The following is a 24,916-nucleotide window of genomic DNA, read 5'->3' as shown; positions in this document are numbered from 1 at the left end:
CCATTGAACTCTAAAACTAATTTTATTCTTTTTGTAACAAAACAAAAAAAAAAGAGAGAGAGAGGGGACAAGTATGACATTATTCTTCATAAAAGCGACGTCGTTTCAAGTGTTCTACACAAAGTAACGTTTATATCGTCATCGTCTCTTTGAAAGCGTCAAGTTTAACGGCAGCTCCGTCGGTGATCGTGTCCATGACTCAGAGGGAGATCGATTTAAAATTCTAGTTCATTGTTTTGAATCCAGCAAGGTACAAACTTAATTGCGTTAAAAAGTTCCTGTTTTTGTTCTTTGTTTGTTGTTGGAGAGTTTTGACTTTTAAGGTGCATACAAGAAAGAAGAGATTCTCTAGGGTCAATTTTGATGTTTGATGAATTTAATTATATATAGGTTTGCTTTGAATCTGGATTGACCCCCAAAAAACCAAAAAAGGTGAAATCTTGAATGATTTGTTGTGGATACATGTGGAAATCAGGAGGAGAAGATTTGCAAGGTTTCTATCCAGTTAGATCAGAATGTGTAGCAGATGTTCCGAGGACCAGATTCAAATCAAGGGTTTGTCTTTTTGTTTGTTTCATACCAGTCCATGTTCTTGATGTGTGTAAAGCTTGTTTCAAAGTTTGAGTCTTTGTCATTGTGGGGATTTTTGATCAGGCTGGCAAAACTTTAAGTGCTAGAAGATGGCATGCTGCGTTTACTGAAGATGGACATTTGGATATGGAAAGAGTTCTTCGACGTATACAGCGAGGGGTAAGTCATATTTTGGTTTTATATTCTCTCTTGTTTGAGTCTACAGCCTTGTTTATTTACTTGGTGGGATACATGTTCAGGGGATTCATCCCTCGATCAAAGGAGAGGTTTGGGAGTTTTTGTTAGGTGGTTACGATCCGGACAGTACCTTTGAAGAAAGGAACATATTGAGGAATCACAGAAGGTACTATTATTGTCTTGTGTGCTATCCTTTTACTGAATGCGCACTAGTTTGGTAGATTCTTTTGAAGTAATGTTTGTTTCCTCTCGACATTGCACTTCATATTGCTCTACTTGTTATCTAAGGGAGCAGTATTATGCTTGGAAAGAAGAATGTCGACAAATGGTTCCTCTTATTGGTAGTGGAAAGTTTGTTACGATGGCGGTTGTTGCGGAAGATGGACAGCCATTAGAAGAATCATCAGTAGAAAATCAAGGATGGCTTGTAAAAACCGCTATAACAGACAAGCGTCTGCTCCAGTGGATGCTTGTGTTGAGTCAAATCGGTAACTATTACCTACTCATATATAAGTTTACGTTCTTTAGCATTCTGTATAAGTATCAGAATTCAGAACTCATAAATATGGCAAGTGATCTTAAAGAACTGCTATAATTATGTTACAGGTCTTGATGTTGTTAGAACAGATCGGTATCTCTCCTTTTATGAGAATGAGAGTAATCAAGCAAGACTATGGGATATTCTTTCCATATACACATGGTTAAATCCTGATATTGGCTATGTTCAGGGTAAGTCCACCTTGTTGTTAATGCTGAGTCTTTAATACAGGTGAACATATGAAAGCAAAGGGATTTAATCACCAATTTTGTGTAGGAATGAACGACATATGTTCCCCAATGATAATCCTACTCGAAGATGAAGCCGACGCTTTCTGGTGCTTTGAGCGTGCAATGAGAAGACTAGTAAAGATCTAAAGCTTATTGTCTTGTTTTGTGTCATCACTGGGTTTTGTTGTTGTTTACATGGTTTTTGGTTTTCTTGAATTGCAGAGAGAAAATTTCAGGACAACGGCAACATCAATGGGAGTTCAGACTCAGCTGGGTATGCTCTCACAGGTTATTAAAACCGTTGATCCTCGGCTCCATCAACATCTAGGTACTCCTTCCTTTTGCCTTCCATTGAGCTACGTTTTCTCTCGTGCACTTCTCATGGTTAGTGAAGACGTTATACTTTTTTTTCCCATGACAGAGGATCTCGACGGTGGAGAGTATCTGTTTGCTATACGAATGTTGATGGTATTGTTCAGGAGAGAGTTCTCCTTCCTTGATGCTTTGTACCTTTGGGAGGTAACAAGACTCTGTATTTGTTTCCACTTTGGTTACTACTCATTCGCATTTTCTTAATGTCATAAACTAATTCAGGGGATGTGAAAATTGATTTCCGTTCACCTGAGAGAACTCAATTCATGTTCTTTCAGGGTTTAGAGTGTATCTTGATCTGAGCTGATAATAAGACTGTGAGATAGAATTTTGTTTCAGCTGATGTGGGCTATGGAGTACAATCCAAACTTGTTTGCATCATACGAGAAACCAGAGAACAGAGGCAACTTCTCAGAACAGGATCCAAGGTTACTGAAGAAGTATGGAAAGTTTGAGAGGAAATACGTAAAGAGTGGACAGAACGAGCAACACAACACGCTCGCTGTTTTCGTAGTGGCAAGTGTTCTTGAAACAAAAAACAAACGTCTCTTGAAGGAAGCTAAAGGCTTAGACGACGTTGTTCAGGTCTCTCTCTCTCTCTGTGCCAAAACACCTTCTGAGAAATTTCAACTCTTTCTCGAGTATTATGGCGATTTAGTTATGTTTTTCTTCTTCGGTTGGTTGCAGATATTGGGCGATATAGCGGGTAATTTGGACGCGAGGAAAGCTTGTAAAGAAGCATTGAAGATTCATGAAAAGTTCCTGAAAAAGGTTACTATTTTTCTCTACTCATGTTCTTTTTAATTCTTGTTCTACTTCTTACTTGCTAATAATGTTTATATTGTTCTTGCAGGCTAATAGGCAATAGGACATTGCCTAACCTTTAACCATCCATTTTCTGGTTTTGTTCTACCGATCTTAATATCTATCTTGGCTTGAGATTGGGTCGCCGGTGGACGCCGATAAATTTTGTGGGAAGGATCGTTGAGAATGCTCTGATTCTTTTGTTCTTTCACTTCTGTAATTTATATTTCTATGCATTTGAGTTTCCCGGTTGTATATCTTACATATTCGTTTGTTGATACCGTGTGCTTAAAGAAACTAAACATGCGTGCCGTTCTTTTCTAAAAGAAGGAACTTCTTGATGTATCATGAGCACATCGTTTATGAATCACACACGCACGTTAGCAAGAGAAATCTATTGCGGCAAGAATGAGTGTCATTTTTGTATCCACACTATACGGTATACCGAAATAATCTTGTTAAGAGCTCCTAAATTTTCAAATAGTATGACGTTTACAAGATTCGTAAGTTTTCTTAATACGACAAAATGCAAAAAACATAGCCATAACAAACAAAAAAAAGAAAAGCACACAAAAATACATAATACGTTAATGGTTAAACCATTAGAAAAATGTCATATTCCAAAAATAGGTATGTAAAACAAAAAAAAAATAGTACAAACTAATTAACAAAATCAATCTCCTCCCTTCCTTTTTCAAAAATTCTAAACCATTGAGTTAAGGAAAACAATCTAAACAATCTTTGTTTTTCCCCCTCATTTCTCATTAGCCATTTTGCTCTATTCACACCTCTTTCAAGAAACATTTCCCCTTGTTTTCAAATCTTTATCTTGGTGAACCCTTTTAGGTCTTATCAGGAATTTTGTAGATCTTTTTAGATGAAGTTGCAATAGTTTCTTCTCGTTTGAATTATTTTTCTATATATTCTTCTTTTTATTTCATGTTCCTTCAAAAACATGCATGATCATGAAACTTTCAAGATGGTCATTTGTTATTTTCTAAAGAAAACTGTGGATTCTTGAGCTAACCATTAGATTCTCATTTCCATTTCATCCTCCCTTCAATTGTTAGGAGTTTTATCGTCACAAAAATCTTTGTAAATATATAAAGATCATTTTTGTAGTTTTTTTTTTTTACTTGTTTAATAAGCTAGGGATTTTGGATATTTTTATTGCATGAACATTGCGTTACCGCTCTTCCTCATTCGTTTTGTAAAAAATTAAAGAAAAACCAACATAGGATAGAGATTTGTTTCCCACAAAGAGAAGAGATCCTATGCAACTCACAGTTAATGTCAAGTACCAAGATGAAAAGCCTATTGAAAGGGCTCCGATATATATCTCAAGTATTTGGTGAGTTTCTATTCTTCTCTCCTTCCTTTTTTGTATTCAATAATTTCTTGAATGTGAAACTATGAGACAAACACATTTAAGCGTAGCAAGTTGACATTCAATAAAATTACTACTACATTTGATGGAACTAATGTAACTGCAATGTAAAAAAAATTATGATATTAAGCAATAGAAGGTGAAAAGGAACAAGAGATGCAAATTGGAAATCCAACGGACGTAAAGCATGTTGCACACATTGGTTGGGATGGACCATCGGATAATGCCACTGCACCTAGCTGGGTACTACTCTATACTACGTACCCCCTTATCTCTTTCATTACAATACATATATCTTTAAAATTTGTAACGTTATTTGTTATAAAAAAAAAAAAAAAAAAAAATCTGTGGGAAGATGAACGATTTCAAGAGTTCACCGGGAATGGAATCAAGTCAAGGATTAGGAGAAGACGACTCCTCAGTGAAATGTCAATCAGAATACGGTGGTCGATCCAGAGATTTACCAAAACTACCAAAATCCACAAGAAAGTCATCGTCAGAGAAAGGTTCTCCAACGAAAGAGAGATCAGACAAGACCAAACGTCGGACTTCAAACAAAGGCACATCATCATCATCATCATCGTCTAGGAGAACTAAGGATGAAAATACTTCTTGGTCACAACCTGAGATCCCAAAGAAGTCAAAGAGGAAGAAACCTAAAGAAGCAGCTGGTAACGGAGGAGGAGGGTCATCGAGATCATCTCGAAAATCAGAAACTGATAAAATGTCGGATTATATGTCTGATACTGCTTCCGTTAGATCTATGCCTCAATTCGAAGATGACAGAAATGGGTTTTGATTGATTAAAACAAACAAAAACAGAGACTTTTTTTGTAAGTTTTGTAATAGTAAAGAAATGTTATAGAAACTGTTAAAGATTAACTCCAAAGTAATCTTCATTACCAGAAAACTAATAATTACAAACCAAAAATTAAAACTTTTTTCCCCTAATCTGTTCTTTGTTCATCTTCCTCTCTCTCTGTTTTTTTACTGTTTCATTGAAATGTAAAGAGCCAATAACGCCACTGGGAAGCAAACCAACAACCTTGTCGCCGCTGATGAAGAGAGAGCTGGTCCAGGGACAGGAGGATCAGATCTTTTGCCGTAGTGTAGACTAGGGTTCCCGCTCAATTTGAGTTTTCTCCCGACTCTGTCTCTGAAACTATCAGCGAACGGAGCTTTTCCGATTAGGTTGTTGTTCTCAAAGTTGATTTCTCCGACAAACTCCAGACGTCCGAACTCCTCAGGGATCTCTCCGTCGAGGTTGTTGTTGTCAAGAGCTATAAAGCAGAGATTTTTAAGACTCGACGCCATTGAAGCTGGTATGTTTCCTTGAAGACCCATCCTCGACAACCCAATTCCAGATAAACCTTTCAGATTCTTCCAAATCTCCAGTGGTATACGCCCACCGAGCTTGTTCCCACTCAGATGAACCTCTCTCAATCTGGGCATCTCCGCTAGAAACAGAGGAACGCCGAAGTTACCAAAACGGTTATAACTCAGGTCTAAAAAGACGAGCTTTTTAAGTTTCCCGACGGTGGAAGGGATCTCTCCGGTGAACTCGTTGAAGCTGAGATCTAGCTTGAGAAGCTCCGTCAAGTCTCCGATTGAATCAGGGGCGTTTCCGTTGAGAAAGTTATGGCTAAAGTCTAGAACTTTAAGGTTCTTAAGACGTGACGTGGCGTTCGTCGGAAACCCACCGCTCAAGCGGTTTCTGGAGAGTGTGACTTCCTCTAGACTGGCCAAATCGCCGATCCGACCCGGGATTGAGCCGTGAAACCCGTTTCCGGTGAGAACTAATCTTCTCAGCTTGGTGAAATTACCGATCATGGCTCCGATCTCGCCGACGAGAGATGGGTTTTCGATGAATACTAACTCTTCGAGAACAGAGCCGAAACCTTCCGGGATTGAATCCGGTAACGAGACGCGAGCTACGGTGAAGCATTTGTAGACGAAGAGCTTACGAAGGTGTTTAAAAGAAGTGAAGAGGAGAGGATCGAGTGTGGAGTTGGAAGAGCAAGGAGGGTTTTGCGTGTAGTCAGAGAGGTAGCCCAAGTGGAGCTCGGTGACGTGGACGGACGTCGCGACGCCGTTTTGAGAAACGTAGAGGTAATCGCAAACGACGCCGTCTGGTGGTGAAGCGCAGAGGTCGTCAGGGAAGATGGTTCGCCATGAGATGGCTGAGTTGACTGAGTCAAGAACTCGGTAGACCGCTTCTTGCTCCGATGGGTTTAGAGCGAGTTGAGGTGATGAAGAGCTGCTGTCGTCGTCGTCTTCGGTTTGGTGGCTGGTGGTGATGATTGTAGCGGTAAAGAGAAAGAGGAGGAGGAGAAGAAGAGAGAGGGTGGGACGTGAAGACGCCATGAAAGCACAGAGAAAGCAAAAAGAGGTCGCAGCTTTGTTTGTTTTTTTGGGTTTGTTGCTAACGAGCGATACGTACCTTTTTATGGGTTCATGCCTCGTAATGTCTCTTTCTGTTTAATTACATAAAGACCCCTAGTTGCAAAACCAAATGATATTTAATGAATCTCTTTTTGTTTGTTTCTAAAAGAAACCACAATTTTTGTTTTTATTTGCTAGATTAAAAACAACAACATTTTTACCAATCTATGTACTTTGTAGTATTAACAATTCACATTCACATTCACATTACTACTTGTTTCATCAAAAAGAAAAAAAAAAAGATTTGTGGTTAAAAAAAAGAAGGGAGGGGTAAGATAGTAAACAAAGAGGAAACGGTACAAAGGTTCACGTTCCGTGGGTAAAAAAAGCATGTTGGGACCATACCAAACCGGGACGAAATTTGCAGTGAGAGACAGAAGACGACACCATTTCGATTTTTGTTGCACATTGACCAAAACCACCCTTTATATAATAATCTCTCTCTTTTTCAGTTTTTCTTAACTTGATTGTCAAACTTCAAAAATCCCTTTTATTTTAGAAGTATATTAAAACTATATAATTACCATTTCCACTTTTTTTTCGTTACCAAATTCCAAACTTTAAAATAATATTGGGAAGAAGCTGCACAATAAATCACTTGCATGCATAAGGGATAATAATAAATAAATAAGGAAGAAAGAAAATAAAAGACAAAAGAAAAAAAAAATGAAATAAAACAAAAAGCTGGATGCAAAGTAACAGAGACAGAAGAGAGGAGAGGGGGGGCAAACGGCGGAGAGAGAGAGAGAGAAGACAAAGACGCGCCGTAGCCGCCGAAGGGAAACAGTGTATATGTTCGTACGAAAGCGACGTGTTTAAGGAGTCTTCCAATATGGTGTTGACACATGTCTCGCTCTCTCTTTACCGGAAACGGCACAGTCTGGTGGTCTCACGCATGCCTTTTTCTATTTCCGGTTCCTGCCCTCCATTTGTCCCCACACTGTGCCCAGTGTTTCAGAATTCAGACCCCTTCACTTCCTTCAGTTATTACCTTCTCTTTTTTTTTACTTATCTAAAGTTTTTTTTTTTTAATAGCTGTCACTGTTTAAATTCTTTTGTACGACAAAAATGTACAATGCCTGCTTTTGCAGTTGTTCTTGGTCCTCGTTGTTTTCCTATAAGTATTGAAACCAGTTTAATGATTTCTCTTATATTTCCGATATTTTATGCAACGTTCTTATACACGACGACTTCTTCTATATATCCATTCCAATCTTAAAAAAAAAATACTACAATATTTTATAAAAATAATATACAGTATGTCGGTTACAATTAGTGCATAAAGGATTACAAAAACAATATGGGTCGAGGTATATCACGAAGGCCCATTATATTATGATAATAACCTTGTCCTCTCTAAAACCCTATTTCTTTTGTAAATTATGTGATCGTCTCTATGTATACATATTTAGGGTTTGAGATTTCCTAATCTTGCTTTTCAGTTACGTAGACGCTTTACTCGTAGGATCCCCTGAGTTTGTTGTTATGGCTGCAGATACAGAGACGCTTCATTCACCCTTACTTTCTGATTATGATGATGATAGTGATGAGGTTTGATTTCTTATTCTCTTTGACGTTTTACTCGATTATGAGATGCCAGTTTCTCAATTAAGTGGATCGTTTAGGTCTCAATGAGTTAGTTGATTTTCTTGGTGTGAGTTAGCTTTAGGTTGACTTCAAAACATATATTTCGTCATTAATTAGTTCTTGAGATATATGCATGATCGGCCTTTTGTTTCCTCATCAATTTAAAATAGTGTTTTGATTCTCATGATTACTAGTTTAAACATAGTACTAGTAATTAACAAATCAAGTTCTGTATTATTGTCTTGTTCACTAAACAAACTCTTATTCCGATTCATGGTTGGAAGTGGAAAAAAAAACAATTAGTGGATAATTTGGTTTGTAACCCTATAGCTATATATATAATGTTTTGGAAGGTGGGGGAGCACATAGGTACGCTTGAGATTGAAGCGAGTGCTGACATGAAGCGAGTGAATACTATGTCAATAAACGTAACGAACTGATGAGATTGAAGCGAGTGCTGACCATAGGTACGCTTGCTCTACTTGCAGCGACGTTGTTGCTCGATGGTCACCCTCTGTGGATTGTGGCGATCGTGCTTTGCGTGGTCATCCTTGCTTACCCCACGTTTGACAGGTGGACGGCTAATTATTTATCTAAGTGGTTTAATTTTTGATAGTGTTCATTAAAGTCTAGTGGGGGTAATTATTTGGACATGGAGCCTGATCTCATAAAAAACTGATAAAGTCAAAATAAATGCATTATACATTTATTTTTTTTATTTTTACTGCTTAGGATAATTTAACGGTTATGAAGTGATTCAGATTCATTATTTATTGTGGGTGATACCAAAAGTATGATGTAAAAACGACACATAACAAAGTAACTCGATGGACCTGATTAAAAAGTTTAAGCAATATATATACACAGAAAACAAAAACTTGTCGCTATGCGGTGTTTATTAGTAGTAATATATTCACAACAATAAACACTGTCACAAGACTCTCTTTGGGAATGGTAGAGAGTTTTCTCGGGCGTACCAAAACATTTATATCCTATGCTGAATAAGAATAATTGAATGAGAAAAGAAACTAAAATATCTCATGTAAAACAAAAAGAAACACATTCGAAAATAAGTCTTTTAATATTTGGGACAAAAGACAAAGCACATTCGAGAGAGGTCGTGAAAAAAAAAACTTAGGAAAGATGTCACATTATTACTCGAAGACCAAAGTCTAACCTACAAAACGTACTATATCATAAAAACTCGTTTCCATCATAAAAAAAAAAGGAACTGGAACCCACAAAGGACATAAACTAAGGAAGACTTTCTGATAAGACTTGTCTGATTCTTCTTCAATAAGCTCTCCTCTCACAAATTTCTCCGTAAAATCCTAATCCATATCATTAACTCAAAAATTCCTCCGACAAAGTTGGTTACAGTATAGACAAAATAACATGGAAGAAGATGGAAGAAGAAGAAACAGAGGACATGCTCTGTTGAGATCCAAGAATAGAGGAGAAGAAGAAGGCTATAACCATGGCTTCTCACCTTCTCAGATTCAATCTCTCGCCGTCATCTGTCAAACTCTCCTCCCTCCTTCCGGGAAACAGTCTTTTGATTCCTTCAACGTCGTCTCCTCTACTCAACCACCATTCACTGACGAGGTTCTCTTCTCTCTCTCCCTGGCTCTGACTAATAGATACTTGGGTTGGTCTTGGTGTTGTTGTCATATTTGGATTTTTTTTCTCTCTCTAGGTGGCTGAGATGATAGTAAAAAACGGACGATCAGAAGCAGTCAAGGTTTTGAGAATCATACTGATGGTTTTGTCATTCAGATTTGGAACTTTATTGCTTTGTGGCTCTCTCTGTCTTGACAAGAGTTGGCCTTTTGTCCTCAAATTCTCTGAGCTTCCATTGGATAGAAGAGAAGAGATCTTGAGGAAATGGTCGAGACAGAGTGGATTCCTACTTCCCTTTCGTATCACTTTCTTCCTTGCTAAATTCTACACCCTCTTCTACTTCTTCTCACACGTAAGCAAAACAAAACACAAAAATATTTAAGTTTAGGTGTTAGCAATGAGTATTAGTAATGAGTTTGTTCCTTTGTTTCTTCGTAGACAGATGAGAATCTGAAGAATCCTGCACTAGAAGCCATAGGGTTTTGCTTAGACACTAAAGATTCTTCAAGTAACAGCAATAAGAAGAGTGAAGCAGATGAGAAGCGACGACCTCTCGAGTCAGGGATCATTGAGACGTTGCATGAGAGTGACATTACTATCACACAAACTCTAATTGGAAAAGGTGTTCATGCCGCTAGAGACGATGATGAGAATGTGCACAGGATCAGATGTGATGTTGTTATAGTTGGTTCGGGAAGTGGAGGAGGTGTTGCAGCTGCAAACCTTGCTAAAGCCGGATTAAAAGTCTTGGTTCTAGAGAAAGGAAACTACTTTACAGCTCAAGATTACTCGGGTCTTGAAGGTCCTTCTATGCTTGAGTTATATGAGAAAGGAGGGTTTTTGACGACTGTTGATGGGAAGTTTATGGTCTTAGCTGGTTCAGCTGTTGGAGGAGGTACAGCGATTAATTGGTCCGCATCGATAAGGACCCCGGATTATGTTTTAGAGGAATGGTCGGAAGGGAGTAAGATCAAGTTCTTTGGTAGCAAAGAGTACAAGACTGCAATGGATGAAGTTACGACAAGGATTGGTGTCACGGAAAAGTGTGTCAAAGAAGGGTTTCAGAACCAGGTTCTGCGGAAAGGGTGCGAGAGACTCGGTTTGAAGGTAGAGTCAGTTCCAAGAAACTCACGTGAGGATCATTACTGCGGCTTGTGCGGGTACGGATGTACAGCAGGACACAAGAACGGGACAGACGGAACCTGGCTTGTTGATGCTGTAGAGAATGGTGCAGTGATCCTGACAGGCATCAAAGCTGAGAGATTTATATTAGTAGACAACAATAGTAGTAGCAAGGAGAGACAGAAACGTTGTGTGGGAGTCATTGCGAGCTCTGTAGGAGGAAAGATTGGGAAGAAGTTCATAATCGAAGCTCGAGTAACAGTTTCATCTGCGGGATCACTGTTGACACCGCCTCTGATGCTTTCGAGTGGGCTAAAGAACCAGAACATTGGAAGGAACCTAAGGCTGCACCCGGTTTTGATGACATGGGGATACTTCCCGGAGAAAGATTCTGATTTCTCTGGGAAAATGTACGAGGGAGGGATCATCACGTCCCTTCATTATATGAATGATGCTGAATCAGGGTGCAAAGCAATACTAGAGAATCCATTGATAGGACCAGCTTCATATGCAGGGTTGAGCCCGTGGGTTTCAGGAGCAGACCTTAAAGAGCGGATGATGAAGTACGGAAGAACAGCTCATTTGTTTGCTTTGGTTCGGGACATCGGCTCAGGTGAGGTTATGAAAGAAAACGAGGTTACGTACAGGACGACCAAGAAAGATAGGGAGAATCTGAGGGCAGGGCTTAGACAAGCTTTGCGTGTTTTGATTGCAGCAGGTGCAGTTGAAGTCGGAACATATAGGTATGCTATAGTTTAGTTCAACTTATCACGTATAACTCTTTTCAAGTATTATAATTTCCCCATTGGATTCTACAGGAGTGATGGACAGAGGATGAAGTGTGAGGGAACTACTAGAGAAGCCATGGAAGAGTTTCTAGACGAAGTTGATGCGGTTGGTGGAGTAAGCACAAAAGGGGAGTATTGGACGTCATACTTCTCAGCCCACCAGATGAGTAGTTGCAGGATGGGAGCCACCGAGGAGGAAGGTGCATTGGATGAGAACGGTGAGAGCTGGGAAGCAGAGGGATTGTTTGTTTGTGATGGAAGTGTATTGCCCTCAGCTGTTGGGGTAAACCCAATGATCACCATTCAGTCTACTGCTTATTGCATCTCCACAAGGATAGTTAACTCGATTGTAAAGCAAAGCAAAGTATAGAGAACAATAGAAAGGAAGAACAGAGTCTTTAGTTGAGTTGATCAATGGTTTGGTTACTTGTGATTTTGTATTTGTGTCCGAGAGAATAAGCAAAAATTGAAAACCCTTGTTTGTAATTTTATCATTAAACTATACTTTTCACTTTATTTCCTTATTAGTGAAAACAAAATATGGAAAACCAAAAGAATGTCCAAATTTTGTCGAAAAAATGTAAAGTTAATATTTACGGAAGATTTCGTGAACTTTAATGAAAATGTAAAATATATATGAATTTCCTTATTAACATACAAACGCCTGTCTATAAATATAATCCAATCCCTATAGTCTTATCAAAGAAGAAAACACATAAACAGAGAAAAAAATTCGTTTGAGTTGTGAAGAAACAATATGAGTAGTGTTGGTGCCTATGTCTTAGCCAGCTTCGTCGTCCTCTTCGTCATCCTGACGGCCCTTATGGCGTGCTGGTGTGGAAAGCTTCGCAAATATCTTAAAGAGAATTGCGAGCGTTATCCGTCGTGGTGTTAATTTTTTTTTTTTTTTTGCCTTTGATGTAATATGCTTTTTCTTAAAGCTACATTGTTTTTTTTTTTTGAATTAAATAGATTATATATCCTTAATAACAATTATATTTTTATATATGGTGTTGTTAGATGTTTTGTGTTTTGAGAATATAAACTCAACAAGAGTATAACGAATTATGCGAGATCTTGAAGAATAATTCTACAAGAGTTTGTAATTATCTTTTAATTAAAGCTATGACCATATGCAAAACTCTTTGACAAATTCTTAAAAAAATCTAAAAAATCTTTTTAAAGTTTAATTTTTAATTCTATAACCTGTATATAAAGGTTAACATCAATTAACACTCCTAACCCTAGATGTGCAACACACGCATGGCCGAAACCGAAACGGCACACAGTATACAAACCCTACTCCGGTTCCGGTTCATCGGAAAAGGAGAAAGCCGAGAAGAAGTGGCAGAGCTGATCAGCCAGATCTCTGACTTGCGGCGGAGAAGTCGATGGGGTCGAGCAACCGCTACCGGAAGAAGGGTGCGGCGGTGAAGATGCCTAAAACGCTTTTATCTCTACCGCCTCCTTCGCCTATTGAATCAAGTGTGGGAGGGACGGGGAAATCGAAGAAGAAAAGGGGAGAAGCTTATCTGTGGATGAGGTTTGATCGGACTGGAGCCTCTCAAGTGGTTGGATGTGACAAGATCACCATCATCAAACGTGCTTCCGTGTCGCCTAAGGATTTAAGAACTGCTTTCTCTCACTCTACTAAAATTCTCGGTACACGTTCTGAAGCTTGTTTGTTCTGTTTTTTTTTCACTGACTACTTATAACAAATCTATGTTCTGTTCTGCAGCGAGAGAGAAGGCTATAATCCTCAATCTAGAGGTCATAAAGGGAATAGTTACCGCGGATGAAGTTCTTTTGCTGGATCCTCTACGTCCTGAAGTTCTTACACTCAGTGACCGACTCAAGCAACAATTTCCTCAGAGGAACGGTCCAGGTCCAGAGCAAGCTTCTGCAATCGTACAATCTTCTCCTGATGATGGGGTGGGTTTAGAGAGTGAGCTTCCTTTTGAAGTTCAGGTCTTAGAGATTGCACTCGAGGTCGTCTGCTCATTTATCGACAGCAATGTGATAGCTCTTGAGACACAAGCTTGGTCTATTCTTGATCAACTAACCAAGAAGGTCAGCATCGAGGATCTTCAATCCCTACGAAGTTTAAAAAGTAATCTCACCCACTTGCTAGCCCGTGTACAAAAGGTAATATGGTTACTACCTCTTTCCCATGATACTCTAATGTTGTGTGAGTGTGATGGACGGAAACATAAAGCTGTTGTACATTGTCTAGGTGAGAGATGAAATCGAACAATACTTAGATGACAAGGATGACATGGCAGACTTATACTTAACAAGGAAGTGGATCCAGAACCTGCAGCAAGCAGAGGTAGCATCAAATAGCATTGTCGCCCCATCAAAACTTCAGCGCCTCACATCAAACAAAAGTTCTGGCTTGGTAACGGATGAAGATGACGCTGATGATATGGAGATGTTGCTGGAGGCATACTTCATACAACTTGACGCAATGCGGAACAAAGTTCTTATGGTAAGTAGTAAATGTACCTCTATGAACGGTCTTGGCTATTTCGGATATTTGTTAACAAAACAAAATTGGCAGATGAAGGAGCACATTGACGACACGGAAGACTACGTGAAGATACTACAGAATAGTAACCGTAACGGAATGTTCAACCTATTGCTGATGGTGAATATAACCAATTTTGCAATAACTGTAGGGACAGTGGTGGTCAACTTGTTCGGTATGAACATACCGATTCCATTGTACGACACACCTGACGTCTTTGGTTACTTCGTGTGGGGTGTTGCTGTGCTTTGCATTGTGATTTTCATGGTCATCATTGGTTACACCAAGTGGAAGAAGCTGCTCGACTATTAAGACTCTAAACACAACGTCTATTTTCTAATCCTTTTTCGTGTTATTTTAGTCATTATAAGAATTTTGTTTTTCTTCTGGTTTTAATATGCTTTTTCTTATGGTTTTAATGGTTCTTTATGTTATGGATTATTGAATTAATAGATTACTCTTAAACAATGTCCCTGTATTGATATATGCACTAGAGCTTACGAATCAACGTTTTAGGTAAGCACTACGAACGAACAGAAAGATTGACAACTTTATATTGCATTAGAACATACAAAAATGTTACAATCTATACGTTTGAAGTTTTTTTATACTCCTTTCCTAGACTGACCCTTTGAGTAAAACTAGTACTCTGTTCCCGTTGCAAACTAACAGAACGGGGTTACCTTAGCCTTGTCGACCCACGAAGGTCTCTTTGCTTTATAGTAGAAATGCGCAATCATCTGGACCAATTCATCCGCCGTGCGAAAGTCTGCATCAAGTTCAAACACGGTTTGTTAATCCATTGCTCATACATATCACAAAATGAAAACAGCATTAGCAACACATCTAATTACCTTTCTCTCTGTACAAAATCCTGTTTCCACGTAAGAAGAGAATCTGCGGGCATTCCTTAGCTTTAAGAGCATAAGCCAAATCTGTCTCAATGTTCAGGTCAATCTTAACCGCCTGTTTCATCAAACATGGTGATTCTTGTTAACAGAGAGCAGTATTAAACAACATGTAATCACATCAATGAGACCACAGTTCATTGGAGACAGAGAGTAATATGCACAAGTCTTAAAGATAAACAAACATTCAAACTAGAGAAGACTTCTTCTAACATACCCGTGGTGGTAATCGATCTTTAGCATCCCAATAAACTTTAATCGCTTTCTCAAGCTCCTTCAATGTCTTCCAGTTGTCACTAGCCCTATAAACACCCATCAAATCAAATGATTATTCCAACGGTAGTACATTCTCGTCACTCTGAGACTTTGAACTGAAAACCAAAGTATGTTATGTCTCCATAAACAAGGAATCTAACTCCAAAATGGCTCTATCAATGTATAATAACAGTTTGGAACATGTTGTAAAGTAAAAAAGACAAGACCTTCATAGTTTTCAAACCTTTCCCCTATGCACACCAAGTGTTTGTGAAAATTCGTGAATGAAAAAACAAAGCTTTTATTTACCTTTTGTATCGTTCGAAAACGAGAACAACGAGTGGGCTAGGATGAAACGCAAAGCTTTCCCACTCCAAACAGTTGATCTCTTTAACCCAGCTATCATCAATCTCACCTTCCCAATCAATCTCAGTCCCATCTTCTCCAACCACGTTTTTGATTGGATGAGTATCGAAGTACTCCGAAGCTTTGATTCCCCATCCAACGTCTGTATCTACAGGCCAATCTGGATCTTCCTCTTCCACCACCATCTCTTCTTTATCTTCTTCTTCATCATCCTCTTCGTCGTCGTCTTCATCAACGCCTCTGTCTTTGATGAAATTAGCCTTCTCCTTGTTCTCGAAAACTTCAGGGTTCTGCTCACGTATCGTTGAGAACGTCCGCTCGAGTGAGTTTCTCACGAAATCTTCCACGGCGTCTGCTTCGCTCCGCCGCCCGCGTTTCGATTTACGCGGGACCTTTGTCGGAAACTTATCGTTCTTATCGTCTTCAGCACTTGGCGTGACAACTTCCTTCTTTTGACGACGTGACCGAGTTTGATTTCTGGATTCAGGGTCGGGTACGGAATCAGACGACACAGCGGCGAGGCAAACCGGAGGCTTCACGCTCCGTGACGATAGAGCCGCCGGAAAAACCGATAGTGGAATGCGATTAACATCGGAGGAGGAGCTTGAATTCAAGCCGGTGAGATGCACAAAACCTCTTGGCGCGGAGCAAGCCACAGTGAGGAAACTCATTTTCTCTCTTTTCCCCCAAATTCAAACGCAGAAAGAGTTCTTTTTTGGGACCCTTCTTTTTTTGGTAAATTGGGTTTTTCTAAGGGAGACGACTCAAACGCCGCCGTTTTCAACTTTATGAACTAAAACCAAGTATGACAGATTAAAATCAAGAACGGTTAAGCAAACCGAAATGAAAACCGTAATTTAAGACTTCAATAATAAACTTTTTTTTTTGGCAAATTAAAGGATTTGGTATATTTTTTTCGCATTTTTTCCTTTACTTATGTGATCACATCATCCATATATGGTTTATATCTTCACAATATATATTTGATCACAAATTAGAATACCTTTGATAAAAGAAGTAAACTTTACATAATTTTATGAACCAAAAATGTAAAGTTTACATTTCTTTAATGACCTCAAAATGTTAAACTTACGATTAACAGTAACACATAGACTAGTGTCCATATATATAATTTGTCTGCAAGAATGAAGAAGGAGACACGATTTGAAAAATCTAATATCAAATTATCAAAAAATAATAACAAATATAATTTTAAAAATATATAAATTAGGTTGTTCATAATATTTAGTTTAGTAATTTGTATTAGTGTTGTTATTGAGTTATTAGGGTACAATGTATGTTGTTAACAAAACACAAAATAAAATAAAAATTAATCTAAGTATGATGATTTATCAATGTAGCATCTAATGTAAAAACAAAAAACAATCCACAACGTTAATAATGATGTGAGAAAAAAGAAAAAAAGACAATTAAAAGCATTGATATGTGTACCTAATAATAAGCTTACAATATCTATCATTAAACCAATTTTTCACCTCTTATACTATCATTTCCACTTTGGTGAATTACATCAAAGGAAGGGTCTGGATCCTCTTGTGGTGAAGTTACAGAGGTGAAAGAGTGTGAAGAAGTGAAGGAAGATGAGGTGAAAGTAGGGTCTGACTTGGCGAGCAAGGTAATGAATGGAGATGAACTCACCGAAAAGAGGTCGAGGAGATTAGGTTGATAGGATTGGAGGCCCTAGATCAGATCTTGGCTCCAAGACCATCATACCTTCTTCTTCGGATGCTTTCAGCCACGGTGAGTGGACATCGTTCTTCTTCTTTGCAGTGACAGGGTTGTATCCCTTGTCTGAGCATAAGAAATCGAAAGTAGAGGATCTGCCCATTGTTGAGTTTAAACTGCAGAAGAGCAATATCGTCTTTGAGTTAACTCTTGGTAGAAAATGCATAACTTAATAAACTACCCATTTTTTTATCAATGTAGCATCTAATGTAAAAAAAAAAACAATTCACAAAATTAATAAAGGCGTGGAATAGAAAGAAAGAATGACAATTAGATGTATTGATTATTGTGATATGTGTAAGTTATATAATGAATTGCTAATATCTATATCATCTATCGTTAAACCAAATTTTCACCTCTTTTACTACTATTTCCATTTCGGTGAATTACCATTCAAAAAAAAAAAAAGTTGACTGAAAATGCTTTGAATTGATTTACTTTTTAAATGACAATTGTTAACGATAATTTACAATCAAATTATCAAAGAACAATAACAAATTTTTTTTTTAAGTATAGAAATTAGGTTGATCATAATATATATTTTGGTAATTTGTATTAGTGTTGTTATTGAGTCACTAGGGTACAATGTGTATGTTGTTAACAAACACACAAAATATATATTAAAAAATTAATCTTAGTATGATGATATATCAATGTAATATCTAATGTAAAAACAATTCAAAAAGTTAATAAAGACGTAAAAAGAAATAAAGAAGGATACTTAAATGCATTGATTATTGTGATATGTGTACGCTATAATGAATTTCCAATATCTATCATCTAACTTTTTGAACCAATTTTTCATCTCTTTTACTACCATTGTCACATTTGTGAATTACCATTCAAAATCAAAATGCCAACTCAAAATACTTTGACTCGATTTATTTTTTATACGATAAATGAATCATTTATCTTCTTCTATCAAGTTCAACTTCATCTTCATCTTCATCTTCATCTTCACTTCTCTCACAACAAACAACAACAATAAAAAAACACACAATGTCAACTTTTAAAATAAATCTACAAAATTCTAAGTAAAACTAATAAAATTTTACAGTTCCAAAAAAAAATCAAATTATCAAAGAACAATAAAGCAAATAATTTAAAAAAATATAGAAATTAGGTTGATTACAATATGTATTTTGGTAATTTGTATTAGTGTTGTTATTAGTCACCACGGTACCACGGTACAATGTATGTTATCAAATTTATATATAATAATTATATACATATACACAGATTTATACAAATAGCATTGTCGCCCCATCAAATCTTCAACGCCTCACATCAAACAAAAGCTCTGGCATGGTAACTGACGAAGATTTTGCTGATGATGTGGAGATGTTGCTGGAGGCATACTTCATACAAGTGGAGGGAATGCGGAACAAAGTTCTTATGGTAAGTAGTAAATGTACCTCTATGAACGGTCTTGGTTATTTTGGATATATTTGTTAACAAAACAAAATTGGCAGATGAAGGAGCACATTGACGACACGGAAGACTACGTGAAAATACTACAGAATAGTAGACGTAACGGAATGTTCAACCTATTGCTGTTGGTGAATATAGCCAATTTTGCAATAACTGCAGGGACATTGGTGGTCAACTTGTTCGGTATGAACATACCGATTGCATTGTATAACACACCTAACGTCTTTGGTTACTTCGTGTGGGGTGTTGCTGCGCTTTGCATTGTGCTTTTCATGGCCATCATTGGTTACACCAAGTGGAAGAAGCTGCTCGACTGTTAAGACTCTAAACACAACGTCCATTTTCTAATCCTCTTTCGTGTTATTTTTGTTTTCTTATGGTTTTAATGGTTCTTTATCTTTATGTTATGGATTATTGAATTAATACATTACTCTAAAACAATTTCCCTGTTTTGATATATGTACTAGAGCTTACGAATCAACGTTTTAGGTAAATACTACGAACAGAAAGATTGACAACTTTATATTGCATAGAACATACAAAAATGTTACAATCTATATGTTTGAAGTTTTTTTGTACTCCTTTCCTAGACTGACCTTTGAGAAAAACTAGTACTCTGTTCCCGTTGCAAACTAACACAACGGGGTTACCTTAGCCTTGTCGACCCAATTTGCTTTATAGTAGAAATGTGCAATCATCTGGACCAATTCATCCGCCGTGCGAAAGTCTGCATCAAGTTCAAACACGGTTTGTTAATCCATTGCTCATACATATCACAAAATGAAAACAGCATTAGCAACACATCTAATTACCTTTCTCTCTGTACAAAATCCTGTTTCCACGTAAGAAGAGAATCTGTGGGCATTCCTTAGCTTTAAGAGCATAAGCCAAATCTGTCTCAATGTTCAGGTCAATCTTAACCGCCTGTTTCATCAAACATGGTGATTCTTGTTAACAGAGAACAACGTATGTATAATCACATCCATAAAAGAGACAATGAGACCACAGTTCATTGGACACAGAGAGTAATATGCTAAAGAAAAACAGCAAACTAGAGAAGGCTTCTTCAAACATACTTTAATCGCTTTCTCAAGCTCCTTCAATGTCTTCCAGTTATCACTAGCCCTATAAACACACCCATCAATTCAAATGATTATTCCAATGGCTCACTCATCATACACCCTATCATAATACATTATGCTCACTCTGAGACTTCAAAGTATGTTATGTCTCCATACACAAGGAATCTAACTCCAAAATGGATATATCAACGTATAATAACAGTCTGGAACATGTTATAAACTAAAAATACAAAGCTTTCATAGTTTTCAAACCTTTCCTCTATGCACACCAAGTGTTTGTGAAAATTCGTGAATGAAAAAACAAAGCTTTTATTTACCTTTTGTATCGTTCGAAAACGAGAACAACGAGTGGGCTAGGATGAAACGCAAAGCTTTCCCACTCCAAACAGTTGATCTCTTTGACCCAGCTATCATCAATCTCACCTTCCCAATCAATCTCAGTACCATCTTCTCCAACCACGTTTTTGATTGGATGTGTATCGAAGTACTCCGAACCGATAGTGGAATGCGATTCACATCGGAGGAGCTCGAATTCAATCCGGTGAGATGCATAAAAGCTCTTGCCACAGTGAGAAAACTCACTTCTCTGTTTTCCCCCAAATTCAAACGAAGAGAGTGTTTTGAGAAAAGTTGGGTTTTTTAAAAATCGTCTAATAAGGGAGACGACTACAACGACGCCGTTTTGAACTAACCAAGTATTGGGAAATATAACAGATTTAAATCAATAACGGTTAAGCAAACCGAAATGAAAACCGTAATTAAAACTTCAATGATGAACTTCTTTTTTTTTGGGCAATAATTAAAGGATTTGGTATATTTTTGGCATTTTCTCTCTTTTATGTATGTGATCACATCATCCATATATTACAGTATATATGTACAGTATAGATTTGATCACGTATTAGATATACCTTTGATAAAAGAAGTAAACTTTCCATAATTGTAAGACACAAAAATGTAAAGTTTACACTCCTTTTATGACCTCAAAATGTTAAACTTCTGGATAACAGTAATTACCACATAGACTAAGTGTCCATATAAATATAATTTGTCTGCAAGAAAGAAGAAGGAGACACGATTTGAAAAACCTAATAATTTGTTTAAGGGGAACGAACTGAAGAAGAAGAAGATATGGAGAAGATTGTTTTGGGAATGATTGTGTTACTCGCGGTAACCTGCATCGTGTTGCTTTGTCGTCTCATAGGTTACCTTTGTGAACAAGATAAGGAGCGTGATTGTGAATCACCACCACCGAATACTAATAATGATGGATTAATTCGAGGTACGTCAATTGTCTAAAATGTTTCGGTCTAATATACTATATATCAGTTTTTTAGTGACTCGAATTTTTATTTTTTTTATTTTGTAATGTATTAGTAGAACCAACCATGACAGTCTTGAGGACACAAACTTATGGACTGCATTCGAAACCCGTGAACGAATAGAACAACTTCTTTTCTACCACTTAACTATTTTTTTTTTACTTTGTTAAAGATGAAAAAAAAGTTGTTATATATATGGTTGTTTTTGATATGTTTCTCTTTTTTTTTTTTTTGGAGAAACATAATGAAATAACATATGTTCTAAGACGTTTATTTATTAAATAGGAAAAGTGTTGTTATGATTGTTTTTGATATGTTTCTCTCTTTTTTTTTTTGGTTTTTTCTTATCAAGATAATACGTTTGGCATCAGGGCCTGCACTGCATAAGTGTGCGGTCTATATTATTACGTTTGCAGATGCATGGTATAGATGTTTAAGAACATGTATGGAAAACTCGATATGCCAAAACTTTGGTCTACGAACACAGAAGATATAAATTTATATAGTTAGAAGTTAGAACAGATGACATGGTTAAATTGTTGATCATACGGAATTCACAAATCAAAGACTTACACGTGGTCACTAAACAATGATTGGTGTCTGCAACAACAAAATAAGAGATGATCATGTAATGAATATACCACAATGGTAAGTGGTAAGAAAGAAACACAACAGCAGAGATATGAGATGCCACAGAACAACTTCAAGAGTAAAAAGAAGAGCACCAGTTCATCTCACGTATAAACAAGAAGCTATAGAGCAGCTTCTTTAGCCCTAATGAGAATCTGGCAACTCAGTAAATGGTAAGATCATAAGCGTGCAAGAGATACATGAATGAAAAGCCTCTTAGAAGCTGTTTTAGTTGAAATCCTTGAAAGCAAGACTCATCAAAGTATAGCCTTTGGTACATACAAAGTGTATCATTATTGGCCAGTGGGAGACTAGGAGAAGTAACTCAATACATTTTAGCTGCTGATACACCCACCTCTAAGAGGCTTCATGTATCTCTTGCACGGGTATGACTTTAGCATTTACTGAGTTCCCAAGAACATATATAGTGGGTGTTTCTTTAACTAGTATGTACGGGGTCAATCAATCAATTAAGTCAGGATGATGGAGATCAATGTGGATATAAAGATCCATCTCTTCCGGTACATTGGTGAGAGATGCAAAACCAAGCAGCAGGAATGGTCTTTGTGTTCATAAACAGGCAAAATGCAAAACCTAGGGAGCTAAATATTAGGGGCATTATATTCAGCAAATGAAGAAACAGAGGAGCGTAGTGTTCCAATGTTCCATGTAGTTAAGAGAATTGTCAATATCAGCTTTAGGGGTTCTGATCAATCATCAACACAAAAGAAAATTAGAAAAGAGTAGTTAAGATTGTGAAAAGAAATGACATATGAATCACACTCTTGATTCCATAGCAAACACAAATTAAAAATCCATAACGAGTCTCACTCTCTCTCAAACACCATTATTGTCTCAACTAAAACAGATAAAAGTACTAGTGAATGCAACTAATAGTCCCAAAATGAAAACAAAGTACGTAGAGCAGAACAGAGGGAGATGGGATTATTAAAACAGGGCTTCTTCCTTAGGCGTCATTGTTGTTGTTGGTGATGGTGGGGATGTCGCCAAGAGGTATAACCAGAATCATGAGAACACCAAATCTTACATCCCAATCGATGGCGTGGGTGGTATTCAAAGGTTGATCAGAGGAACCAAAAGGACTTTTCATGCTTCCGAGGTAGGTTCGAGCGCTCTCATCATTCTCACAAACGTTCTTGACCTCAGCTTTGAAACCGACTGTATCCTCATCAGCAGAAACTTCAACTACATCATCATCCCCACAAGCACCTGGCAAGTCTACTGCAAAGAAACATCCTCCTTCCCCTATTGGTGCAAAGAAAAGTGCATCCTTGCGACCTTTCACGATATACGGATGATCCTCCAAACGTATTCCGGATTGGCCTGTCCAACAACAATATTAGATCCGTGTGTGTTTGTGTTATTATACAACAAGAATTAAAAGATGGTGATCACTTTAGAGAGAGATCGAACCTGTGAAAGGAGGCACAGTGAGAGTACACTTGTTGTTGTTGTTGTGTTGAGCATCCTTGTTGACCTTAACCCTTGAGAGAATCATCCTCAAAACCCCATCTTTCATTTTGACATCGTCGACGCCAGTGATCTCGCAGCAGTCACAGCCAAGACCGGCAGTTCCAGAGTACTCACGCACGCCTTCCATCTTGTTGATGACCGTCTCGCCGGAGAAAAACACAACCTTTTGTCTAACGGAGTCAACTCTGACGCGAACGGCGTCGTCTGGGAGACCAGGCAAGTGCACACGAACATAGAGCTTGTCGTTCTCCAAAACCTTCACTTCAATGAAACCCTTTGGACCCTCTTTCTGAAACTGATTGTTCGTCGCGTAGAATCCCTCTGGAAATATGGAAAAACGTTACGTCAACAACTTGGTGAAGAAGCAGAAAAGCATACAGAGAGAGAGAGAGAGAACAATTTAAAGGAAAGACATTTATCAAACATAGAAACTTATTATAACTCGATCTACTTCTATTTCATGTATGTATACAGAGAACCATCGAGAACGAACGAGAAACTAATTAAATCAGTACAGAACTATCATGAACAAAAAAAAGAACTAGCTTTAATGTTCAAGCACAACAAAAATGTAAACAAGAAAAAGGAGAAAACTTTTCTAGATAAAAGAACCACATTTTTTGTTGGAGAGATTAAAAGACAAAATAACATGAATGTTCTTGGGGGAAATCTAATTAAGACTATATAGCTGGTAAGGTAATTAAAAGGAAAACAAAAGAGAGATAAGAGTGAAGAAAGAGAGATACCTCGAACTTTAGGAACTCTTGACAAGTCCAACAATTTTGCATTTGGCTCACCCATCTCTCTCTCTCTTCTTTCTTCTAATTCTTTTCTCTCTCGTCTAGCTAGAGTTCTATGTTGGCGTTTTTTTGTTTGTTATATTTTGGTGTTGATATATATAGACGAAGCCTAGCACCATGATGATGAGCATGAGGGTAGTAGTACAGATCTGTGACGTGGCACGCTCCAGCTGGCTTTTTCTCGTCTTCAATTCAATCGCGAAAGTTTGACTGGTCTTTTACTACGTCCACACGCTAGTCAGTAACTTAAATGTATTATCTCTCGGTAAAAAGAAACAAAAGAAGTTGCTTTCCCTTTTGAATTTTGTATTTTTTTTCTACGGTAGAGAAAGAGAGCTGACGTCACCTAACTCTATGAGCTGTGTCCCATGCTTTCGTTTTATACATACGACAAAAAAAAAAAAAAAAAAAAGTAAAACTGTTCCATGCCAATCTCATTTTTTCACAGTGAGTGAAGAAGACGCTGACGTCAGCTATCTTCATGGGCAAAAAACTATTATGAGCTGTTGTCAATCCTTCTTTATTTTTTCAACCGTTGTTATTAATTAGTGTTTATCCAGTTTTTTTCTCTTCTCAACTCAATTTAAAAGTTTAATTTGTTCTTTTATTTTGTTGAAAAAAAAAAAACCTAACATACATATATATAAAAGATCTAGGCGATTCCATTAATATTGTTCAAAAATTTCTCAAAAGGTTT

At 37.5% G+C, this 24,916-nt stretch overlaps 8 protein-coding genes across 15 annotated transcripts; 4 read left to right on the top strand and 4 right to left on the bottom strand.

Moving 5' to 3' along the window:
• The first annotated feature begins 5 nt into the window (after positions 1–5).
• LOC104730485 (uncharacterized) lies at positions 6–3,053 on the top strand. Of its 7 annotated transcripts, none has more exons than XM_010449660.3 (12): positions 6–250; positions 391–555; positions 655–750; positions 831–934; positions 1,057–1,256; positions 1,375–1,497; positions 1,583–1,671; positions 1,759–1,864; positions 1,958–2,055; positions 2,248–2,493; positions 2,596–2,679; positions 2,762–3,053. In XM_010449660.3, exons 2-12 carry the CDS (start codon positions 445–447, stop codon positions 2,774–2,776), a joined length of 1,272 nt encoding a protein of 423 aa, XP_010447962.1. In that variant the 5' UTR covers positions 6–250; positions 391–444; the 3' UTR covers positions 2,777–3,053. The 7 variants fall into 7 exon arrangements, 4 of the variants coding, with proteins under 4 accessions (XP_010447962.1, XP_010447963.1, XP_087335707.1 ...); XR_015575310.1 differs by having other exon boundaries at positions 74–250; positions 2,235–2,493; XR_015575311.1 differs by having other exon boundaries at positions 74–250; positions 2,187–2,493.
• Positions 3,054–3,476: 423 nt separating this feature from the next.
• Positions 3,477–5,050, top strand: LOC104730484 (CRIB domain-containing protein RIC7-like). Of its 2 annotated transcripts, none has more exons than XM_010449658.3 (3): positions 3,477–4,063; positions 4,230–4,342; positions 4,455–5,050. In XM_010449658.3, the coding sequence occupies exons 1-3, from the start codon at positions 4,003–4,005 to the stop codon at positions 4,896–4,898; spliced, it is 618 nt and encodes a 205-aa protein (XP_010447960.1). In that variant the 5' UTR covers positions 3,477–4,002; the 3' UTR covers positions 4,899–5,050. The 2 variants fall into 2 exon arrangements, with proteins under 2 accessions (XP_010447960.1, XP_087333784.1); XM_087477658.1 differs by having other exon boundaries at positions 3,493–4,063; positions 4,236–4,342.
• LOC104730483 (uncharacterized) lies at positions 4,978–6,463 on the bottom strand. Its single transcript, XM_010449657.3, has one exon. The coding sequence runs from the start codon at positions 6,461–6,463 to the stop codon at positions 5,087–5,089; it is 1,377 nt and encodes a 458-aa protein (XP_010447959.1). The 3' UTR covers positions 4,978–5,086.
• Positions 6,464–9,238: 2,775 nt separating this feature from the next.
• LOC104730482 (long-chain-alcohol oxidase FAO4B) lies at positions 9,239–12,174 on the top strand. Its single transcript, XM_010449656.2, has 4 exons — positions 9,239–9,733; positions 9,825–10,100; positions 10,187–11,613; positions 11,689–12,174. The coding sequence occupies exons 1-4, from the start codon at positions 9,524–9,526 to the stop codon at positions 12,026–12,028; spliced, it is 2,253 nt and encodes a 750-aa protein (XP_010447958.1). The 5' UTR covers positions 9,239–9,523; the 3' UTR covers positions 12,029–12,174.
• A 185-nt stretch (positions 12,175–12,359) lies between these two features.
• Positions 12,360–14,653, top strand: LOC104730480 (magnesium transporter MRS2-6, mitochondrial-like). Its single transcript, XM_010449652.3, has 4 exons — positions 12,360–13,320; positions 13,397–13,803; positions 13,892–14,146; positions 14,219–14,653. The coding sequence occupies exons 1-4, from the start codon at positions 13,050–13,052 to the stop codon at positions 14,495–14,497; spliced, it is 1,212 nt and encodes a 403-aa protein (XP_010447954.1). The 5' UTR covers positions 12,360–13,049; the 3' UTR covers positions 14,498–14,653.
• Positions 14,654–14,716: 63 nt separating this feature from the next.
• LOC104730481 (thioredoxin-like fold domain-containing protein MRL7, chloroplastic) lies at positions 14,717–16,470 on the bottom strand. Its single transcript, XM_010449654.3, has 4 exons — positions 15,658–16,470; positions 15,311–15,395; positions 15,040–15,151; positions 14,717–14,954 (listed from the first exon to the last, which is right to left on the bottom strand). Exons 1-4 carry the CDS (start codon positions 16,383–16,385, stop codon positions 14,851–14,853), a joined length of 1,029 nt encoding a protein of 342 aa, XP_010447956.1. The 5' UTR covers positions 16,386–16,470; the 3' UTR covers positions 14,717–14,850.
• Positions 16,471–19,400: 2,930 nt separating this feature from the next.
• Positions 19,401–21,154, bottom strand: LOC104733250 (thioredoxin-like fold domain-containing protein MRL7, chloroplastic). Its single transcript, XM_087476770.1, has 5 exons — positions 21,139–21,154; positions 20,291–20,660; positions 19,968–20,016; positions 19,704–19,815; positions 19,401–19,618 (listed from the first exon to the last, which is right to left on the bottom strand). Exons 1-5 carry the CDS (start codon positions 21,152–21,154, stop codon positions 19,524–19,526), a joined length of 642 nt encoding a protein of 213 aa, XP_087332896.1. The 3' UTR covers positions 19,401–19,523.
• A 1,537-nt stretch (positions 21,155–22,691) lies between these two features.
• LOC104730478 (uncharacterized) lies at positions 22,692–24,333 on the bottom strand. Its single transcript, XM_010449651.3, has 3 exons — positions 24,166–24,333; positions 23,360–23,740; positions 22,692–23,269 (listed from the first exon to the last, which is right to left on the bottom strand). The coding sequence occupies exons 1-3, from the start codon at positions 24,218–24,220 to the stop codon at positions 22,893–22,895; spliced, it is 813 nt and encodes a 270-aa protein (XP_010447953.1). The 5' UTR covers positions 24,221–24,333; the 3' UTR covers positions 22,692–22,892.
• Between the last annotated feature and the right edge of the window lie 583 nt (positions 24,334–24,916).

This window comes from Camelina sativa, chromosome 12, assembly GCF_030686135.1.
Source record: "Camelina sativa cultivar CO46 ecotype springtype chromosome 12, ASM3068613v1".
Lineage (NCBI taxonomy): Eukaryota > Viridiplantae > Streptophyta > Magnoliopsida > Brassicales > Brassicaceae > Camelina > Camelina sativa.
Note: the sequence above shows the minus strand (reverse complement) of the source record. Positions and strands in the feature narration are given on the sequence as shown.

What these genes read in the sequence shown, in the direction of transcription:
- LOC104730484 (XM_010449658.3), top strand. Translation starts at nt 4,003, where the DNA reads ATGTCAAGTACCAAGATGAAAAGCCTATTGAAAGGGCTCCGATATATA. An exon ending in ATATATATCTCAAGTATTTG is followed by an intron (nt 4,064 to 4,229) that starts GTGAGTTTCTAT and finishes TATGATATTAAG; the next exon opens with CAATAGAAGGTGAAAAGGAA. An exon ending in ATGCCACTGCACCTAGCTGG is followed by an intron (nt 4,343 to 4,454) that starts GTACTACTCTAT and finishes ATCTGTGGGAAG; the next exon opens with ATGAACGATTTCAAGAGTTC.
- LOC104733250 (XM_087476770.1), bottom strand. An exon ending in GTTTTCGAACGATACAAAAG is followed by an intron (nt 20,017 to 20,290) that starts GTAAATAAAAGC and finishes GTGTGTTTATAG; the next exon opens with GGCTAGTGATAACTGGAAGA. An exon ending in AGCTTGAGAAAGCGATTAAA is followed by an intron (nt 19,816 to 19,967) that starts GTATGTTTGAAG and finishes TTGATGAAACAG; the next exon opens with GCGGTTAAGATTGACCTGAA.
- LOC104730482 (XM_010449656.2), top strand. Translation starts at nt 9,524, where the DNA reads ATGGAAGAAGATGGAAGAAGAAGAAACAGAGGACATGCTCTGTTGAGA. An exon ending in AACCACCATTCACTGACGAG is followed by an intron (nt 9,734 to 9,824) that starts GTTCTCTTCTCT and finishes TTCTCTCTCTAG; the next exon opens with GTGGCTGAGATGATAGTAAA. An exon ending in GTTGAAGTCGGAACATATAG is followed by an intron (nt 11,614 to 11,688) that starts GTATGCTATAGT and finishes TGGATTCTACAG; the next exon opens with GAGTGATGGACAGAGGATGA.
- LOC104730480 (XM_010449652.3), top strand. Translation starts at nt 13,050, where the DNA reads ATGGGGTCGAGCAACCGCTACCGGAAGAAGGGTGCGGCGGTGAAGATG. An exon ending in TGCTAGCCCGTGTACAAAAG is followed by an intron (nt 13,804 to 13,891) that starts GTAATATGGTTA and finishes TACATTGTCTAG; the next exon opens with GTGAGAGATGAAATCGAACA. An exon ending in TGCGGAACAAAGTTCTTATG is followed by an intron (nt 14,147 to 14,218) that starts GTAAGTAGTAAA and finishes CAAAATTGGCAG; the next exon opens with ATGAAGGAGCACATTGACGA.
- LOC104730485 (XM_010449660.3), top strand. Translation starts at nt 445, where the DNA reads ATGATTTGTTGTGGATACATGTGGAAATCAGGAGGAGAAGATTTGCAA. An exon ending in TGATATTGGCTATGTTCAGG is followed by an intron (nt 1,498 to 1,582) that starts GTAAGTCCACCT and finishes AATTTTGTGTAG; the next exon opens with GAATGAACGACATATGTTCC. An exon ending in ATGCTTTGTACCTTTGGGAG is followed by an intron (nt 2,056 to 2,247) that starts GTAACAAGACTC and finishes ATTTTGTTTCAG; the next exon opens with CTGATGTGGGCTATGGAGTA.
- LOC104730478 (XM_010449651.3), bottom strand. Translation starts at nt 24,220, where the DNA reads ATGGGTGAGCCAAATGCAAAATTGTTGGACTTGTCAAGAGTTCCTAAA. An exon ending in AAGAGTTCCTAAAGTTCGAG is followed by an intron (nt 23,741 to 24,165) that starts GTATCTCTCTTT and finishes CCATATTTCCAG; the next exon opens with AGGGATTCTACGCGACGAAC. An exon ending in CACTGTGCCTCCTTTCACAG is followed by an intron (nt 23,270 to 23,359) that starts GTTCGATCTCTC and finishes GTTGTTGGACAG; the next exon opens with GCCAATCCGGAATACGTTTG.
- LOC104730481 (XM_010449654.3), bottom strand. Translation starts at nt 16,385, where the DNA reads ATGAGTTTCCTCACTGTGGCTTGCTCCGCGCCAAGAGGTTTTGTGCAT. An exon ending in GTTTTCGAACGATACAAAAG is followed by an intron (nt 15,396 to 15,657) that starts GTAAATAAAAGC and finishes GGGTGTTTATAG; the next exon opens with GGCTAGTGACAACTGGAAGA. An exon ending in GATTTTGTACAGAGAGAAAG is followed by an intron (nt 14,955 to 15,039) that starts GTAATTAGATGT and finishes AACTTGATGCAG; the next exon opens with ACTTTCGCACGGCGGATGAA.
- LOC104730483 (XM_010449657.3), bottom strand. Translation starts at nt 6,463, where the DNA reads ATGGCGTCTTCACGTCCCACCCTCTCTCTTCTTCTCCTCCTCCTCTTT.